Here is an 18,942-nt window from a genome sequence, read left to right on the forward strand (position 1 = left end):
TCAGCAGGGAGTCCTGCTTCACCCTCTGCTTCTGCCCCTTCTCATGCTTGCTCTCTCTCTCTTTCTCTCTCTCAAATAAATAGGAAAAATATTTTGCTCTTTATGTTGCAAGATTGATTTGGGGGAGAGTTTTTGTTTTTTGTTTTAGGTGTCGTGTTTCCTGTAGAACATCTAGGTTCTGTGGAATAAATTAATAATAATGATGTCAATCTATTGAGTGTTTAGTATCAAGCTGGGTGGTCAGTGCTCTTTATCACAGACCCATTTAATCCCTCCATTACCTCTACCGCAGAGCTTCACTTAGCATCCTAAGGTGCCAGGAATATTGTTGGTGGGACTGAGAGCCAACATCAGTCTTTCCATCTGCAGTGAATGTCATGTATTATCTTAAACGGTGTTCTAAGGGAGGTGCCGCATGTGGCGGATCTGCCAGTTTGGAGTTGGGGGGACGGGAACATCTAAGCACAGGTTAGAGTTTGTCTTCCAGGCCTTAGCATGCCCAGAGTTGCCACGTCCTGCACGAGCGTGAGCATCTCCTAGGGCCATGCCACCAGATGTTGTGCCAACCGTGTGTCTGCATCTCACTTGGGACACACTATGGTCACATGGAAACATAGTGCCTGGCTAGTCACGACCGAGCAGGGAAAGTGGTAGAAGATGAACACTCACTCTGCTCTCCGCAGCTCTCCTAAACCAAGTTCCAGTTATGTAAAAACAGAGAAATGCAGCATCACTGAGAAACAAAAGGTGTGGGGTAAAGAGAAAGTCCCTCAGAGGGCCCTGTTGCAGCCCTGTGCCCTCTCCTCTCACCCCATGTCTTAGTTACTGCCCAGATGACTCAAACTTTAACAGTTTTTTTTTTTTTAAGATTTGATTGATTTATTTGACACAGAGAGAAAGAGCGTAAGCACACAAGCAGGGAGGAGAGCAGAGGGAGAGGGAGAAGCAGACTCCCCAAGGAGCAAGGAACCTGATGTGGGGCTCAATCCTAGGACCCCAGCATCATGACATGAGTCAAAGGCAGATGCTTAACCAACTGAGCCACCCAGGTGCCCCAAACATTAACAGTTTAAAGCAAAAACCAATATTGCTGAGGCTCAGAAAGTTAGGCTTAGCTGGGCACTTCTGGGTGGTTCTGGCCCTGGATCTCTCGTGAGGTTCAGACTGGGGCTGCAGTCATCCAAAGACTTGACAGGTGCACAGTCCAGTTGCAAGGAGGCTTACACACGAGGCCAGCAAATTGGTGTTGGCTGTTGGCAGGTGCCTCAGTTTCTCCCCACCAGGACCTCTCTAGTGTGGACCCTTTACGCCTCCCTCTGTCTCTCTCTAATACTCCTGCATTTGCTGAGTCAGTGAATCCTTGAGAATCACAGGATACCTGGCCAAATCGCAGCCAGCCTGTAGCCTCCAGGCCCTTCTACCCTGAATCTGGAGTGGGCTGGTGCTCGCTTCGGCAGCACATATAGTAAAATTGGAGTGGGCTGAATGGTGCGCTCCCCTCCCTCCAAAGAGCACAGGTCCTAATCCGTGGGACCTGTAAATGTGACCTCATGTGATAAAAGTTTTACAGATGTGAGGAAGTTAAAGATCTTGAGATGCAGAGATTTTTCTGGATTGTCCAACCGAGTCCTAACTGCCATCACAGTGTGCTCACAAGAGATGGTCAGAGGGAGATCACACACAGAGGAGAGGCCATGTGAAGGTGGAGTTGGAGATGGGGTGGGGCAGCCAGAAGCCCAGGAATGCCAGCAGCCACCAGAAGTTGGAAGCCACAGAGAATCGACTCTTCTCTTGAGCTTTTGGAGGGACTGCAGCCCACCTGACACCTTGATCTTGGCCCAGTGATGCTGATTTTGGACTGTCCTCCACAACTGTGAGAGGAAAAAAAATCTGGATTAAGTCCTCAAGTTCATGGTAATATGTTACAGCAGCCAGAGGAGACTAATACATTCCCACAGTCTCTGATGACTCCCCCTGAATAGCTCTGACCTCTCAAAGAAAGAACAAGCCTACTCCACTTTGCTGGTGGTCTGAGGGGGCCCGGATCTTCCAGAGACTTCTTGTGACTTTCTGCTGTGTTGTCTGGGACCAAAAAAATCATTTCTTGACTATGGATATAGATATTTTCATGGGATGTTTGTTTGTTTGTTTAAAAGATTTTATTTATTTATTTCACATAGAAAGAGAGGGAGAGAGAGAGAGCATAAGCAGGAGCAGCAGGCAGAGGGAGAGGGAGAAGCAGGCTCCCCGTGGAGCAAGGGTGCAGGGCTCCATCCCAGGACCTGGGGTCATGACCCAAGCCAAAGGCATATGATTAACCAACTGAGCCACCCAGATGCCCCTCCACTGGGATATCTTCACACAAGACTGTGCACAAATCTTCGTATGGATTTTATTTTCTTTTTCTTTTTTTTTAAGATTTTATGTATTTATTCATGATAGACATAGAGAGAGAGGCAGAGACACAGGAGGAGGGAGAAGCAAGCTCGATCCCGGGAACCTGACGCAGGACTCGATCCCGGGACTCCAGGATCACGCTCTGGGCCAAAGGCAGGCACTAAACCACTGAGCCACCCAGCGAGCCCCTCTTTTTTTTTTTTTTAAGATTTATTTATTTATTCATGAGAGACACACACACACACACAGAGTGGCAGAGACATAGGCAGAGGGAGAAGCAGGCTCCATGCAGGCAGCGCGATGCAGGACTCAGTCCTGGATCCTGGGATCAGAACCTGAGCCAAAGGTAGATGTTCAACCACTGAGCCACAGGTGTCCCTTTACGCGGATTTTCATTCTATTCTGTAACACGTAGGAAGAGAAACCCAGACACCCTGGTGTCCAGGTTTAGAGACAGAGTTTCTCTTGGCCTTGAAATACCCCCATGAGAGAACCCTTGAAGGGGGCAGCAGGTGGCACTGCTGGTGGCTGGTGGCCATTGGGTGGTTTCCACGTGGCCTTGACTTCCAACAACCAGATGAGCCTCTTTTCTTGGCCCACACACCCATTCCTGCACACATGTGGAGTCAGACATTCTTGTGGGACACCCAGGGGACTTCCTATCACAGACATGGGGATCTGGGACCTGGGGGGCAGTGAGGATGGACTCAGAGAACCAGAGGAGGTGCCCCACTGACTTGCAGACAGAAAGGACACTCCTCTCCAGACATGTCACTTTGGGGGCTGTGGGGAGAGACCACGAACACCCCAGCCCACCTCTGGCTGGATAAGAAGTTCTTCTGCGTACCCTTCACCTGGTGACAGGTAAACTGGGCCCAGAGAGGGCGGGACACTTGTCCAGGGTCACCCAGCGGGAAGCTGGGTCACAGCTAAGTGTTGACACTGGTAGCATATGTCTCTCCGTGGAGTGCAGAGCTCCTGGAAGGAAAGGAAAGAGGAATGGGTCTCTGTGTCCCCAGGAGAGCCGAAGGATCAGAAGGGGAAGGAAGCCACCAAAAGGGCCAGGACCTACCTAGGATTTTCTGGATGTAGGTCCTGCAGTCTTCAGCCTCAGACTTCTGGGGATCCATGGGGATGACGATGAACTTGTCCCAGGTGTAGCAGCATCTCTGGGTGGGGCGTTGGAAGGGATAGAAGTCTCTACAGCAACTCCACTTGGAGTCTCTGGGGCCCAGGGCCACATTGCCACAGAGCAGCCTTCTTTCCTTTCTTACCATTAGCACCTCTCCTGGGGATCAGACACGGCTCAGCCTCCACCCTTCTTCCACTCCTTATTTCCCTCGCCCTTTTATTTCTTTAAGATTTTATTTATTTATTTATTTATTTATTTATTTATTTATTTATTTATGCATGAGAGACAGAGCGAGAGGCAGAGACACGGGCAGAGGGAGGATCAGGCTCCATGCCGGGAGCCGGATGTGGGACTCGATCCCCAGGACCCCAGGATCACACAACCTGGGCTGAAGGAGGCACTAAACCGCTGAGCCACCTGGACTGCCCCTTATTTATTTATTTGAGAGTCAGCCAGCCAGCCAGAGAGAGCACAGCAGGGAGGAGAGGGAGAAGCAGGCTCCCCACTGAGCAGGGAGCCCACTGGGGGGGCTGGATCCCAGGACCCTGAGATCATGACCTGAGCCAAAGGCAGATGCTTAACCCACTGAACCACCCAGGTGCCTCGCCTTTTTTTTTTTTTTTTTTAAGGCACCAAGTGGGGTTGCAATACAGAAATGCTCATAGAAAAGGTTCACAAAAAAAGAAAGGAAGAAAGAAAGAAAGAAAGAAAGAAAGAAAGAAAGAAAGAAAGAAAGAAAGAAAGAAAGAAAGGTTCACCAGGACAGTCCCTGTGGCGCAGCGGTTTAGCGCCACCTGCAGCCTAGGGTGTGACCCTGGAGACCTGGGGATCGAGTCCCACGTGGGGCTCCCTGCATGGAGCCTGCTTCTCCCTCTGCCTGTGTCTCTGCCTCTCTGTCTCTATGAATAAATAAAATCTTTAAAAAAAGAAAGAAAGAAGAAAGAAGAAAGAAAGAAAGAAAAGAAAGAAAGAAAGAAAGAAAGAAAGAAAGAAAGAAAGAAAGAAAGAAAGAAAGAAAGAAAGAAAAGAAAAGAAAAGCTTCACCAGCTGGGCCCATAATGAGACGGGCTTCTTGACTTTAGCACTTTTTTTTCTTTTTTTTTTTTAAGATTTTATCCACTTACCCAAGCCAAGGGCAGATGCTCAACCACTGAGCCACCCAGATGTCCCGACTTTGGCTCTTGACATGGCCGATCACACCCTTTCTCCCTCTGAGCCCAGCAGATGTCCCATTTCTTTTTTTTTTTTTTTTTTATTCATCAGAGACACACAGAGAGGCAGAGACATAGGCACTTATGTCAGACACTTAACCGCTGAGCCACCCAGGCGACCCAGATGTCCCATTTCTGCTCCCACCCAAGAAGTACTCCCTAGCTCCAGCACCCACACTCAGCTTGAGGGGTGTCCTCATAGGGGCTCCCCAAGAACCCGAAGCGGGGAGTGGCAGGAGGTAGGTCAGAACTGCAACCCTGAGGCTGGCACTTGAGCAGAGCAGAGATGCTCCCTGACTGCAGGCAACCCTCTAGCCCTTCCCTTCTGGGCCCCACCCAGCACCACCTGCCTTCCCTGTCCAGGCCCCTGTGGGCCGAGGATGGGGTCCCCAATGGCAGCTCTGTCCTAGTACCGGCCCCTCTGCTTTTATGGTTTGGGTTTGAGGTTTGCATAATCCCAGTTTGTGAGAGCCCTAAAGATCTGACCCTGTCTCCTGCTGTTTCCCTGACTTACCTCAGGTCATGGGGGGAAGGGTCCCACCCCCACCCCCACCCCGCAAAGCCAGCTCTGCAGTCTCCCCTTCAGAGGAATCACAGCCTGTGATTCTTAAGGGGCTGGAGCCCTTGAACCCCTGGCCAGGGATCCCAGCTCCTCCAGAGATTGAGGTTCAGTTTATCACTCGGTGTCTCAATTGAACTGGCTGCTATTTCATATTTGCCTCTCAGACATCCCCAGAAAGCCCTTCTGTCCTCTGCCTCTCACTGCTGCTCGGCCACCTCAGGGGGGTCAGACCTCCCGGCCCCCCACACCATGCATACTCGCCTTTGGAGGGATGGAGGCTTCCGTGCAGAAATGGAAGCAGCAGGTGGAAGAGAACTGCAAGGGAGAGAGATATGAAGGTGGAGGAGCCTCTGGAGAGAGGGAATAGGTGGTGGGAGGCCCTTACCTAAGAAGATGAGGAGTCTGGACTCCCAGCCAGTGCTGCTCCTGGGCACTGGCCTGCACCTGGCTGTCCCTTGTTGGTGCCTATCATGGCAGCCACAGCTTGTGTGTGGGGAGAAGGTTACTAATCACCTCCCTTTGTAATTGGAGGGTAATGAAGAACATATCTGTTGACTGGTTTTACCAGTTCCATATAGCTTTGGAAGCCTTTGTTAAATTCCTAAGTGATAACTGTATTTTTGTTATGCTCCTAAAGTGACTTTGAGTGGGGCTGATTGGGAAGACCTCACATAAGATTATGACTAAACCTGGGGGGTGGCTCAGTGGTTGAGGGTCTGCCTTTGGCTCAGGTCATGATCCTGGGGTCCTGGGATGGAGTCCTGCATCAGGCTCCCCGCAGGGAGCCTGCTTCTCCTTCTACCTGTGTCTCTGCCTCTCTCTCTGTGACTCTCATGAATAAATAAATAAAAACATAAAATATTTTAGCAGCCACATTCAAAACACAAAAAGAAACCAGTAAAATTAATTTAATTTAATTAATTAATTTTTTTAAAGATTTTATTTATTCACAAGAGACAGAGAGAGAGACAGAGAGAGGCAGAGACACAGGCAGAGGGAGAAGCAGGCTCCATGCAGGGAGCCCCACGTGGGACTTGATCCCGGGTCTCCAGGGTAAGGCCCTGGGCTGAAGGCGGCGCTAAACTGCTGAACCACCTGGGCTGCCCCAGTAAAATCAATTTTAAGGATATATTTTGCTTTGCCTGATATGTCCAAAATATTATCATTTCAACATGTAACCAGTATAAACATTAGTACTGAGAAACCCTACCTTTTTTTTTTTTCATACCAAGTCTTCAGATCTATTTCTGTGTTTTCACCTACAAAGAAGCCACTTTTTGGCTAGTGACATTTCAAGTGCTCAATAGACACCTGTGACCAGTGGCTAGGAGAGTGTTGCTTAGCTCTGGAACCTTCTAACAGAAAGGGAAACCTAGTACTAGCCATTAGAGAAAAGGAACTTTTTATTTTATTAAGAGCAAAAATTGGGACACCTCAGTGGTTGAGCACCTGCCTTCAGCTCAGGTCATAATTCCACGGTCCTGGGATTGTGTCCCGCATCAGGCTCCCCACAGGGAGTCTGCTTCTCCCTCTGCCTGTGTCTCTGCCTCTTTCTCGGTGTCTCTCGTGAATAAATAAATAAAATCTTAAAAAAAAAAAAAAAAAAAAGAGGGATCCCTGGGTGACGCAACAGTTTAGCGCCTGCCTTTGGAGGCGATCCTGGAGACCCGGGATCAAGTCCCACGTCAGGCTCCCGGTGCATGGAGCCTGCTTCTCCTTCTGCCTGTGTCTCTGCCTCTCTCTCTCTCTCTCTATGTGGGACTATCATAAATAAATAAAAATTAAAAAAAAAAAAGATTATGACTAAACCTGCCTGACTTTCTGGCTCAATCACAGAGCCAGGAATTCCATCCCTCTTGCCCACCTGGTGGGCCTGAGCCAATTCCTGGTTGGCAGCCCTATTTGAAGGGCGGGTGGAAAGCGTTCTCCCGTGGAAGCTCCAGGATCCCTCCTACGCCTTACCTCCTGTGTATCTTTTATTATAAAACCACAACTGTAGGCATAATGTTTTCAGGGCATTCTGTGAGTTGTTATAGCAAACTTTTGGACCTGAGGGAGTTGGCAGGAGCCCTCGAATTTGTAGCTGGTTGGTCAGAAGTGCAGGTGGCTTGGGAACCCCTGCTCATGGTTGCTGCCTGGGGTGGGAAAAGTCTTTGGGACGGAGCCTTCACCCTGTGGAGTCTGCACTGATGCTGGGGGATTATTGCCAGAATTGCATGGCAGTACACCATACCTGTTGGCCAGCTGGGGGTGAACCAAAGCAGTACCTGGACTCGTTTCTCACGACCAAATTATCTTTTCTTTTTAAGTGGACAAAATGTACATAACATACACGCAATCATTTTAGCCATTTTAAGTATTTAATTCAGTGGCATTAAGTACACCTACAGAGTTGTGTAACCATCACCACCCTCTTTGTCTAGAATTTTTTCATCATGCCAAACAGAAACCCAGTACCTCTTAAACAACCAAGTTAGTTTTTCCCCCCTTTTTTTTGCTACAAATAGGGCCCCTCATTCCTCTCTTCAGAAAGTAATTACAGGAATATTGGGAGAATGAATTGCTGCTAGCCCTAGACTGTTTGAGGGGGAGGCACAAGATGTTCTTTTGGACGAAAGTGAGAGGAGAGAGGAAGGAAGTCTTTACAAGGTATTTAGAGAACAGGTTACTTCTGTGGGCATCTGCTGCTTAATCTTGCAAGATACAGTGTGTGTGTAAGGCACCTGAGAGCCCCCTGCCTCTCTGACTTTCCCATGAGTCTTGAGCTTTATTTTGATTTTTTTAATTAAAAAAAAAGTTTTGGGACGCCTGGGTTGTTTAGCAGTTGAGCGTCTGCTTTTGGCTCAGGGTATGATCCTGGAGTCCTGTGTCAGGCTCTCTGCATGGAGCCAGCTTCTCCTCCCTCTTCCTATGTCTCTGCCTCTCTGTGTGTGTCTCTCATGAATAAATAACTAAAATCTTAAAAAAAATGTTTTTAATGTTTTAAGTAATCTCCCATACCCAATGTGGGGCTTGAACTCAGAACCCCAAGATCAAGAGTTACATGCTCCACCGACTGAGCCAGCCAGGCTGCCCTGGGTCTTGAGCTTTAAACTTAGAAGAGGGACATGTCACACACCATACAGTGGCACAGCCTCTCCTTGCCCTGGAGGGCACTACCCCAGCAATTAGCAGGGAAGGACCCCCTCAGAGAGCCATGCTAGGCCTCAGGGACCCTGGGCTAATTTTTGTGTGTCCCATTGTTACTTTCTTAAGAATAATTCCTGGAAATGACAATGGCTGGATCTGATCACATGTACATTTTGAATTTTCCTCTTTCATTTAACTAAGCAAGTCCTCAGTATTCATAGGAGAAAATTTAAAAACCAAGAGCACCATAAAACCTACCTGCTAGAAATCATCAGCACTTACTTAAATTTTGGTACATTTTCTTTACAAACTAAATTTTTTTTTTTTTTTTTTTTTTTTTTAGTTCTCCCCAACATCTTAATCTGGAAAACTGTCAAACTTACAGAAAAATAGAAAAAACTGTACAATGAACACCCAGGTGCCCTTACTAGATTCGCCACTTGTTCAAATTGTGCCCTGTCTGTGCCCTTCAGAGATCTTGGATCTGCATGTTTATGTCTATGATTATGTCTGCTGCTCTAGCAAAATGCCACCGGATGAGGGGCTTAGACAACAGACATTTATTTTCTCACCGTTCTGGAGGCTGGGAAGTCCAAAATCAAGGTGTTGGAAGATTCGCTTCCCAGTGAGGTCCTGTTTCCTGGCTTGCAGATGCTGCCTTCATGCCCTGTACTCATATGGCAGAGAGAGAGAGAGAGAAAGCCCTGGTGTCTCTTTCTCTCCCTTCTTTTTTTTTTTTTTTTTAAGGATTTTATTTATTTATGCATGAGACACAGAGAGAGAGAGACAGAGAGAGATGCAGGCTCCACGCAGGGAGCCCGATGTGGGCCTTGATCCAGGGCCTCCAGGACCCCACCCCAGGCTGAAGGTGGCGCTAAACCGCTGCGCCACCGGGGCTCGGGGCTGCCCTCTTTCTCTCCTTATAAGGACACCAATCCCTAGGGGGCGCCTGGGTGGCTCAGTCAGTTGAGCATCTGACTCTTGATTTCTGCTCAGGACATGATCTCAGGGTCCTGGGATCAAGCCCTGTGTTCATCTGGCTGCCTGCTCAGGGGTGTCTGCATCTGTCTCTCTTTCTCCCTCTGCCCCTCCCTCCTGTGTTTTCTCTCTCTCTCTCTCTCTCTCTCTCTCTCTCTCTCTCTCTCTCTCCCTCTCAAATAAATAAAAAAATTTTTGTAAAGGACACTAATCCCATCCTGGGGGGGTTCTTGCCCCATGAACTTATACAAACCAAATTAACTCCCAAAGGCCCCACCTCCAAATACCATCTTCATGGTATTTCTAGTCCTGGGGGTGTGCACAAACTACATGTAGTCCAAAACACTTCACACCTCTATCTGTCTCTGTCTCCATACATACACAGATTTTTTTTTTCCACTGAATCATTTGAAAGTAATCTGCAGATGTCATGACACTTTACCTTAAAAACTTAAGTGTATGTCTTCTAAGAATAAGGACCTTCTCCCACACAGTCCAAAAAGGCCATCATACACTATACACATCATAAGAAAATTCTTAATAATTTCAGAATGTCATCTAAGAAACTTTTTTTTTCAGATCTCTCCAACAATGTCAAAATGTCTTTATAGATTTTTTTCCCATCCAACCCAGGATTTAGTCATGGCCCACACATTACATTTTATAGTCATCTCTTTAATCTTTTGAAATCTAGGGCAGCTTTGCCTTTTTTTGGATTTGTATAACTTTGGAGTTTTGGAAACTTCTAGCTCAGTTGTGCTGCAGAAGATGCCCCACACTCTGGACTCATGAATAGATTCAAAGTGAGCATGGGCACCTGGTTGGCTCAGTGGTTGAGTGTCTGCCTTTAGCTCAGGTTGTGATCCCGGGGTCTTGGGATTGAGTCCTGTACCGGGCCTCCCACAGGGAGTCTGCTACTCCCTCTGCCTCTCTGTGTGTGTCTCTCATAAATAAATAAATAAATAAAATCTTAAAAAAAATTTGGGGATGCCTGGGTGGCTCAGCAGTTGAGCTCCGTCTTCAGCTCAGGGCCTGATCCTGGAGTCCCAGGATCGAGTCCCTCATCGGGCTTCCTGCATGGAGCCTGCTTCTCCCTCTACCTGTTCTCTGCCTCTCTCTCTCTCTCTCTCTCTCTGTGTGTCTCATAAAAAAATAAATAAATAAAATCCTAAAAAAAAGATTCAAAGTGAACATTTTCAGCAGGAAAACCCTGTGGGTGATGCTGTGACTGTCCCCTGAGGACTCCATTGGGTCACAATATCAGTTGGTCCCATTATAGATGATGCTGAGTTTGATCACTTGGCTTAAGTGGTAACCACTGGGTCTATCCACTGTGAAAGTAAAGTGCCTTTTGCCCTTTTGTAATTAATCAGGAGGTTATTTATTCATTGGTTGACTGATTGATTGATTGATTGATTGATGTTTTTAATAAATATTCCCTGAGTACCTGCTCTGAGCCTGGCCCCTTACTAGGCAGTGCTGGGGGTGATCACAGGAGTGACCAAGACATTCTTGGTCCTCCATTCTTGGGACTCCCAGTCCATGGGGGAGACAGACTGCTCCCCAGATGGTGATGACCCAGAGTGGTTGGAGGTTGGATGGCAGAGCCGGTACAGAGGGTGACAGACCCAGCCTGGGTGGTCAGCAAGGGCCTCCCACAGGAGGAAGCATGTGAGCCAGGACCCGAAAATTCAGGGTGACTCTGGTGGGAAAGGAGTGAGTGTTGCAGGCAGAGGGAATGGCATATGCAAAGGCCCAGAGATGAGAGAGAGCACAAAGGGGGCTGAGTACTGAATGAGGTTCCGTTGGAAATGGCCGGAAAATCAGCAAGGGGAAAGATCACATACGGCCTTGTGAGCATTTTAGAGTCAGGACTCTCAGTTCTTCTGTCTGTTTCTAAGCTGCTTATCCTGCTTTACCTTTTTTTTTTTTTCCTGAAAGAAGCTTTAGTGAGATGTAAGTGACACACAATATAACGCACATATATAAAGTGTGTAACTTGACTTTTGACAAATGTGTGTATCTGTGAAGCCACCTCCACACTGGAGAGAGTGACCGCATGTCATCACTCCCCAGGTTTGCTCAAGCCTCTCTCCTCTCCCCTCGCCCAGGCAACCACCACTCGGCTTCCTGTCACGACCCAATACAAATGCCAGGCCGCAGAGCCTGTGGACAGCACAGTTTGTTATCTCTGTGGCTTCTTGCAGTGAGTGTAGCTCGAGGGGGAGGGACATCCTTGAAGCCTTGCTCAAGATTTCAGGTCCAGAGAGGGAGCAAAACGACTGAGCCTGGCCCACCAGTCTGAGAGCTGTTTGCCAGGGCAGGAGAACAGCAAAGGGTCTTCGGGTGGCTGTAGAGAGGTGAGGTCCCACCAGCGGCACTCACCTTGGCAGACACTCTGCTTCTTCCCAAGTCACCAATCTCCCCCACCTCTCTCTCCATCACGAGAACCCCAGTTTGATTAGGTAGAAACATGTAGCCAGCCAAGAATGTTGGACTCGCCTGCAGTGAAGGGTGGCCCCAGGGTATGGAGGCCAATCTACTCCATGGGGTTTTCATGAAATCCAGTAGTTTCCTCATAAAAAGGGACAGATCAGATGCATGTGCTTTCTGACCACCCCTGCCCTGCCCACTGCCCGGAAGGAGGATATGGCACCCAGAGGGGCAGCAGGCATGTTTTGGACCTGTGGCTAAAATCCCCATAATCATAATGAGGGAGAAGAAGCTGAAAGAGAGAGAGTCTGGGTCCCTGGTGACATCCCGTGGCCACCATGTCAGCCCTGGCTGCTGGCCTCGGGCCCTGTGGTTGTGGGAGAAGAGGAATCCCCATCTGGGGAAGCCATGGGATTTTCCAATTTCTATTACCTGCTGGTCCTGGCTGACAGCAATGGTGCATCCCCAGACCAGGAGAGGGGTTTAGATTTTGGAAAACTGAACACCCCACAAATCCAACTACTCATTCTTGAGGCCACTGCCCTTTGGCGAGATCCCACTTGGGTTCAGCAGGGAGCCTTTGTCGTCAGTCCGCACACCTGCTCATGACAGCATCCATCAGTTTCAGGGGCAGCCACTCTGAGACCCTGACATTTTGCTTTGTTTGTCGGAACAGTTTTATTGAGGTATTATCTACATGCCATAACATTCCTGTTTCTTTTTTTTTTTAAACATTTGTTTTTTTTTTAAGATTTTATTTATTTATTCATGAGAGACACAGAGAGAGAGAGAGAGAGAGAGAGAGAGAGAGAGAGAGAGAGAGAGAGGCTGAGACACAGGCAGAGGGAGAAGCAGGCTCCATGCAAGGAGCCTGATGTGGGACTTGATCCCGGGTCCCCAGGATCACACTCTGGGCTGCAGGCGGCGCTAAACCTCTTCGCCACCGGGGCTGCCCCAACATTCCTGTTTCAAGTGGATACTTTAATTATTTTGGGTAAATTTACATAGCTATGCATCCGTTACCAAAATTCAATTTTAGAATATTTCATCACTCTAAAGAGATCCCATGTGTCCATTAGCAGTCACTCCCCACCCCCACCCCCGCCCACCTCTCACCCCTACCTCCACACTCCCACACCTCACCCCTACTCCCACCCCACCCCCCACCCCCCCCACCCCCGCCCAGCCACCCCTAATCTACTTCCTGTCTCCAGAGATTTCCCTGTGCTGGATATTTCATATAAAAGGAACCGTACACTATGCGGTCTTTTGTATCTGGCTTCTTTGACTCAGTGTGATGTTTTCAAGAATTCATCTGTGTTGTAGCATGGATCACTGCTTCACTCCCTTTTATGTATTAATAATACTTCACTGTATAAATACACCAGATTTTATTTATCCATTGACCAATCGATGGGCACTGCATTATTTCCACTTTCTGGCTCTTGTGAATAAATGCCACTGTGAACATTTAGTGCACAAGCATGTGATTGTATGTAATTTATCTTGCATAGATACCTAGGAGTGGGTTTGTTGTTTATCTTTTTAGGAAAGTGCCAAACTGTTTTTCAGAGTGGCTGCACCATTTGACTTTCCCACTAGAGGTACATGAGATTTGCTTTTGCTCTGAAACCTTGAAAGCACTTGGGTTTTTTTGTTGTACTGATTATAGTTATTCTAGTAGGTGTGAAGTGGTACCTCATTGTGGTTTTGATTGGTGTTCCTCTAATTATTAACACGTGGAGCACCTTTTCATGTGCTTATTGGCCATTTGTATGTCTTCTTTGGTGAGATGTCTGTTCAAACCTCTTGCCCATTTTAATTGGATTATTTACCTTCCTAATGTTGTGTTTTAAAAGCTCTTCATATGTTCTAGATACAAGTCCTTTGTTAGATAATAATTATATTATTATTATTAGGTTATATTATTTTAAAATAAATACATTATTATATATAAATATATAATAACATTATTATATATTATCTGCAAATATTTTCTCCCAGTCTGTGGCTTGCCTTCTCACTTTCTTAATGGTATAAAATTTCTTTTGTTTTTTTTGAAGATTTTTTTTAAAGATTTTATTTATTTATTCATGACAGACACATACACACACACACACACACAGAGAGAGGGAGGCAGAGACACAGGCAGAGGGAGTCCCGACGTGGGACTCGATCCTGGGACTCCAGGAGCACACCCCGGGCTGAAAGCGGTGCTAAACCAGTAGGCCACCGGGGCTGCCCTTTTTAAGATTTTATTTATTTATTCATGAGGGACACAGAGAGAGACAGAGACACAGGCAGAGGGAGAAGCAGGCTCCCTGCATGGGGCCCAATGCGGGACTCAATCCCAGGACCCCAGGATCACGCCCTGAGCCAAAGGCAGACGCTCAACCACTGAGCCACCCAGGCGTCCCCCATTTCTGTTTTTTAAAAAGTAAGCTCTATGCCCAACTTGGGGCTTGAACTCCCAACCCCAAAATCGAGAGTTGTGCATTCTACCCACTGAGCCAGCCAGGTGCCCCGAATATTCTTTTTTAAAAAAGATTTCATTTATTCATTAATTTATTTATTTAGAGAGAACATGAATTGAGGAGAGGCAGAGGGAGAGAGAGAATCTCAAGTAGACTCTGCACTGAGCACTGAGCCAGACGTGGGGCTCAATCTCATGACCCTGAGATCATGACTCAAGCCGAAACCAAGAGTTGGACACTTAACTGACTGAGCCACCCAGGAGATCTTGAAGTTTTTTTTAAAGTAGTCTCTTTACCCACTGTGGGGCTTGAACTGAGATCAAGGGTCATATATCCTACTGACTGAGCCAGCCAGATGCTCCTCCTGTTTTTTAGAAGACAACTTCTTTTTTTTTTTTAAGATTTATTTATTCATGAGAGAGACACAGAGAGAGGAAGAGACATAGGAAGAGGGCGGAGAAGCAAGCCCCACAAGAGCCCAATGCGGGACTCAATCCCGAGACTCCAGGATCACAACCTGAGCCAAAGGCAAACATTCAACTGTTGAGCCACCCAGGGGTTCCTAGAAGACAAAACTTAAGCCTCATTGGTTCTCTTCCCTCTCCCCGCACCTGTCCTGAGGATGCTGAGTATTATTCCATTGAGACTTTATACTTTTCCTAGATACGTGTCTACCATCAATGCTTATTCTTGTTTTTATCCCACTGTAGGTACCTTTCAGAACTTTTTTTAAAATTTTAATGTTTATTTTTATTTATGATAGTCACACAGAGAGAGAGAGAGAGGCAGAGACACAGGCAGAGGGAGAAGCAGGCTCCATGCACCGGGAGCCCGACGTGGGATTCGATCCCAGGTCTCCAGGATCGCGCCCTGGGCCAAAGGCAGGCACTAAACCGCTGCGCCACCCAGGGATCCCCACCTTTCAGAACTTGTATGTGTTTCTCCACTTGACATTATGTTTGGGGAATTTTTCTGTGTTGAATATATAAAGCTCATTTTTTTCCTTTTGAAATTTCCGTTTTTTTCCCTTTTGAAATTACGACATTTAATAGTGAAACATTTCAGCATTGTTGGTCCGTAGGCAAAAGCATGGCTGTGGTTGTAAGTCACTGCTAGGGAAGCAAACATGAGTGATTTCACCATTTCTGCTTCGTTTGCTTTTAACTACTGGGCTTCACAACCACAGCGTAATTTACAGATTGTGACATAAAATCCCCCTCCGTTTTAGGCTGTTTCCATTTCAAGCCTTTACCTTAAGGAACTGTGTTTAGATTTAAGGAGGACATGGACATAAGAAATTTGAGCTTTGACAAAGAACTGTGGTAAAAATCACATGCTAAAATTATATAAAGAAACCATGGAACACCTTCCTAACCATTCATCAAATTTGTGTATTTTTTCCATCATATTTTTTTAATATACTCATGATAGAGAGAGAGAGAGAGAGAGAGAGAAAGGGGTAGGCAGAGGGAGAAGCAGGCTCCATGCCAGGAGCCTGATGCGGGACTCGATCCCGGGACTCCAGGATCACATCCTGGGCCGAAGGTGGCGCTAAACCGCTGAGCCACCCAGGGATCCCATACACATCTGGCATTTGTGGTGAGAAACCCCACTCTAGGGAAAACTAAAAATTTCATACAGTAAAATAAAACTCTAAAGATGAGAAAACTGGGCACCTGGCTGGTTCAGTTGTAAGAGCATGCAACTCTTAATCTCAGGGTTGTGAGTTCAAGTCCCATATCGGGCATGGAATCAGCTTAAATAAATAAATAAATAAATAAAGTATGAAAAGACTATTTCTGGCATGATATGTAGCACTGTTTAGAGCTGCCAATTAATGTTACTGCTTCAGATGGCAAACACAAAATTACATCTTCGTTATGGATTTACAGTGATTAGTATCTACATAACCTTAATTATATACAGGATCTATATTTTCACTTTCAGACTCAGTCTATGGACAGAGCACTGAAGACTTATTTTAACCTTAGAAAGACACCATGGCAGGGCACCTTGGTGGCTTGGTCGGTTAGGTGTTTGCCTTTGTCATAGGTCATGGTCTCAGGTCCTGGGATGGAGCCACATTGGTCTCCCTACTCAGAGGAGAGCCTTGCTTCTCCTTCTCCCTCTGTGCTCTCTCTCTCTCTCTCTGTCATATAAAAAGTAAAATCTTAAAGAAAAAGAGAAAGAGAGTATGGCAATATAAAAGTAATAGTATGAGCTACTGACCATAGGAGGTAGGGGAGTGGAGGGTAGGTACTTATGGGTACACTGTCAGGAAGTTCAGGTAATAGGCATATTATTCACGATTACAACGATTACCAATACACAACAAAAAGTTAAACTAAGGGGATCCCCGAGTGGCTCAGTGGTTCAGCACCTGCCTTTGGCCGGGGGTGTGATCCTGGGGTCCTGGGATTGAGTCCCGTGTCAGGCTCCCTGCATTGAGCCTGCTTCTCCCTTTGCCTGTGTCTCTACCTCTCTCTCTCTCTCATGAATAAACAAATAAAATCTTAAAAAAAAAAGTTAAAATCACTTATAAAAATCGAGGGGGGGAGGACAGGATATAGAATATGTGATAAAGTCCCATAATATGGGCGGGTGGCAGTAGAACAATCAAAACATAATATTTTTGAAAATTCAACTTAGAAAATCAAGAAATGGAGGCGTAAGCTTGTTATTTGGCATCACAGGGTTAAACTGGAATAAATAAATGCAGAACAGACCAAAAGTGGTTGTAGTAGGAGCAGGACTGAAGCTGGAACTGGGAGGGTGGACTTCTGTTTTTCAGTCTAACCCCTTTTATGTGGTCTTAAACCATACCCCCACCCCCACCCCCTCACACACGTGCATATGTTATTCTTCTACCTAAAAGGAAGGAAATGGGATGAGATCAGCTGTGGCTGCTGTGGCAGGGGCGAAGTATAAGATGTTTTCAGAAATTCGTTTCCTAATGAGCCAGAGGCCCGGGATTTTCCCCATCAATTCCTGTATCTGTGGATGGATATTAATTATTCGTGGAGTGACTTGGGGTTTCAGCACCGTGCTCTATGCTTGTGTTGTGTTTACGAACGATGACAATGCTCATAACCCTTATTCACCTGAATAATTGATTAGGTAAAGAAGCAGTTAGCACAGCCTGGCTCAAGCCCTGAGCTCCTCCCAAAGCCCCAGGCCCCACAGTGAACACATCTCAGGGCAGCGAAGCGTCGGGGCCAAGTTCAGGGGAGGAGGGAAGAGCCTGGCTGGCGCTGGGCGCACTGGGGAAGGCGCTGAAGGAGCAAAAGCTTTACACCTGCCCTGGCTTCGTAGCACCCACCACCGCCCCGTCCCAGAGGTGCGGCCCCCACGCAGGACCCCCCCCCCGCCCCCGAGCAGCATTTCTCATCCCTGGCTGCTCGCCAGAATCTTCTGGACGCTTTCAAAGGGGCCACCCCAGGCCAGATGGCCAACCCGGCCCCGCGCCGGCCCCTCGGTCAGGCGCCCGCTCCCTAACGCGGGCGATGCCGCTGCCGCGTCGCGGTGGCTCCGGGGACGCCCGGGCGTCGAGCGGCGGGGACTGCGGCGGCCCCCGGCCAAGATCCCTTACCCCTCTTCCCCGCAGTGTACCACTGGGTGGAGATGCGCGCCAAGATGCGCCTCATGGGCTTCAACGCGGCCGCCGTGAAGCCGCTGAACGAGGACGCGGCCGCCGAGCTGGGCGCCGAGCTGCTGGGCGAGGCCACGGTCTTCGCGGTGGCCGGCGGCTGCCTGGTGCTGGAGTTCTGGCGCCACCAGGCGCACCACCGTCGCAAGGAGACAGCGCGGCGCGCCGCCTGGAGCGCGATGCGGGACGAGGTGGACCACCTGGCGCTGGCGCTGGCCGCCCTGCACGACCAGGTGCGGGCGGCGCCGCAGCAGAGGGCGCTGGAGGAGCTGCAGGTGCAGATGCGGGAGGTGCGCGCCCAGCTCTGCGCCCGCGACCCGCCGTCCGCGCCCCAAGCGAAGCCCAAGGAATAGGGGGCTGCCGGACCTTGGGCCTCCATGTGGCCGTGGCCTGGGCTGTGACGTCTCCGACACGACCTTCTGTCCACACTGCCCCTTCCTGAACCGGCCCAGCTAATACCACCCGGTCCTCTCAGGGGCAGGAGGGAGGCTGGACCGGGGCTGAGGCAACCAGGCTCTGGGACACCTCCCTACCCCAGTGGTACCATCCACGGGGACTCCCCACCCACTGGTGGAACATTCCAACAGGAGTTTCCCACCCCTTGCCCTACCCTCACCTCCACCCCCAACCCCAGCCCACTGATTTAGCAGTCTTCCCCCTGGATCCCACCCACCCACAACTAGGTGGGCCAGCAGGACACGTGGACCCAGCTAACTCATTCTGTCACTCACACCTCCACTTACCTGAGTGGCTTTCCCGGCCGGGACACTCCTCCAGTATACCAGAGCACCCTTTCCACATTCTTCATTGGTACAAACCATTGTAATGAAAATGCAAACTCCCAGTGACTTTGGACCCCATACTTTCCATCTACCTCGCTTTGGAGGGGGCAGAGAAGGATGATCTTGGAGTGCCTTAGCTCCACTGAGTCACCCTGTGGCTCCTGCCTTTGGCCCACCAGCCCCCCTCAAGCAGACCAT

At 48.3% G+C, this 18,942-nt stretch overlaps 1 protein-coding gene across 11 annotated transcripts; it reads right to left on the reverse strand.

Moving 5' to 3' along the window:
• Positions 1 to 868: 868 nt before the first annotated feature.
• LOC140603832 (uncharacterized) lies at positions 869 to 18,550 on the reverse strand. Of its 11 annotated transcripts, XM_072774490.1 has the most exons (7): positions 17,906 to 18,550; positions 9,004 to 9,098; positions 5,564 to 5,617; positions 4,654 to 4,764; positions 3,470 to 3,566; positions 3,245 to 3,375; positions 869 to 1,871 (listed from the first exon to the last, which is right to left on the reverse strand). In XM_072774490.1, exons 1-6 carry the CDS (start codon positions 18,339 to 18,341, stop codon positions 3,248 to 3,250), a joined length of 921 nt encoding a protein of 306 aa, XP_072630591.1. In that variant the 5' UTR covers positions 18,342 to 18,550; the 3' UTR covers positions 869 to 1,871; positions 3,245 to 3,247. The 11 variants fall into 11 exon arrangements, 5 of the variants coding, with proteins under 5 accessions (XP_072630591.1, XP_072630587.1, XP_072630597.1 ...); XR_012006821.1 differs by lacking the exon at positions 869 to 1,871 and having other exon boundaries at positions 2,192 to 3,375; positions 3,470 to 3,685; XM_072774486.1 differs by lacking the exon at positions 869 to 1,871 and having other exon boundaries at positions 2,192 to 3,375.
• Between the last annotated feature and the right edge of the window lie 392 nt (positions 18,551 to 18,942).

Source organism: Canis lupus, chromosome 1, assembly GCF_048164855.1.
Source record: "Canis lupus baileyi chromosome 1, mCanLup2.hap1, whole genome shotgun sequence".
Lineage (NCBI taxonomy): Eukaryota > Metazoa > Chordata > Mammalia > Carnivora > Canidae > Canis > Canis lupus.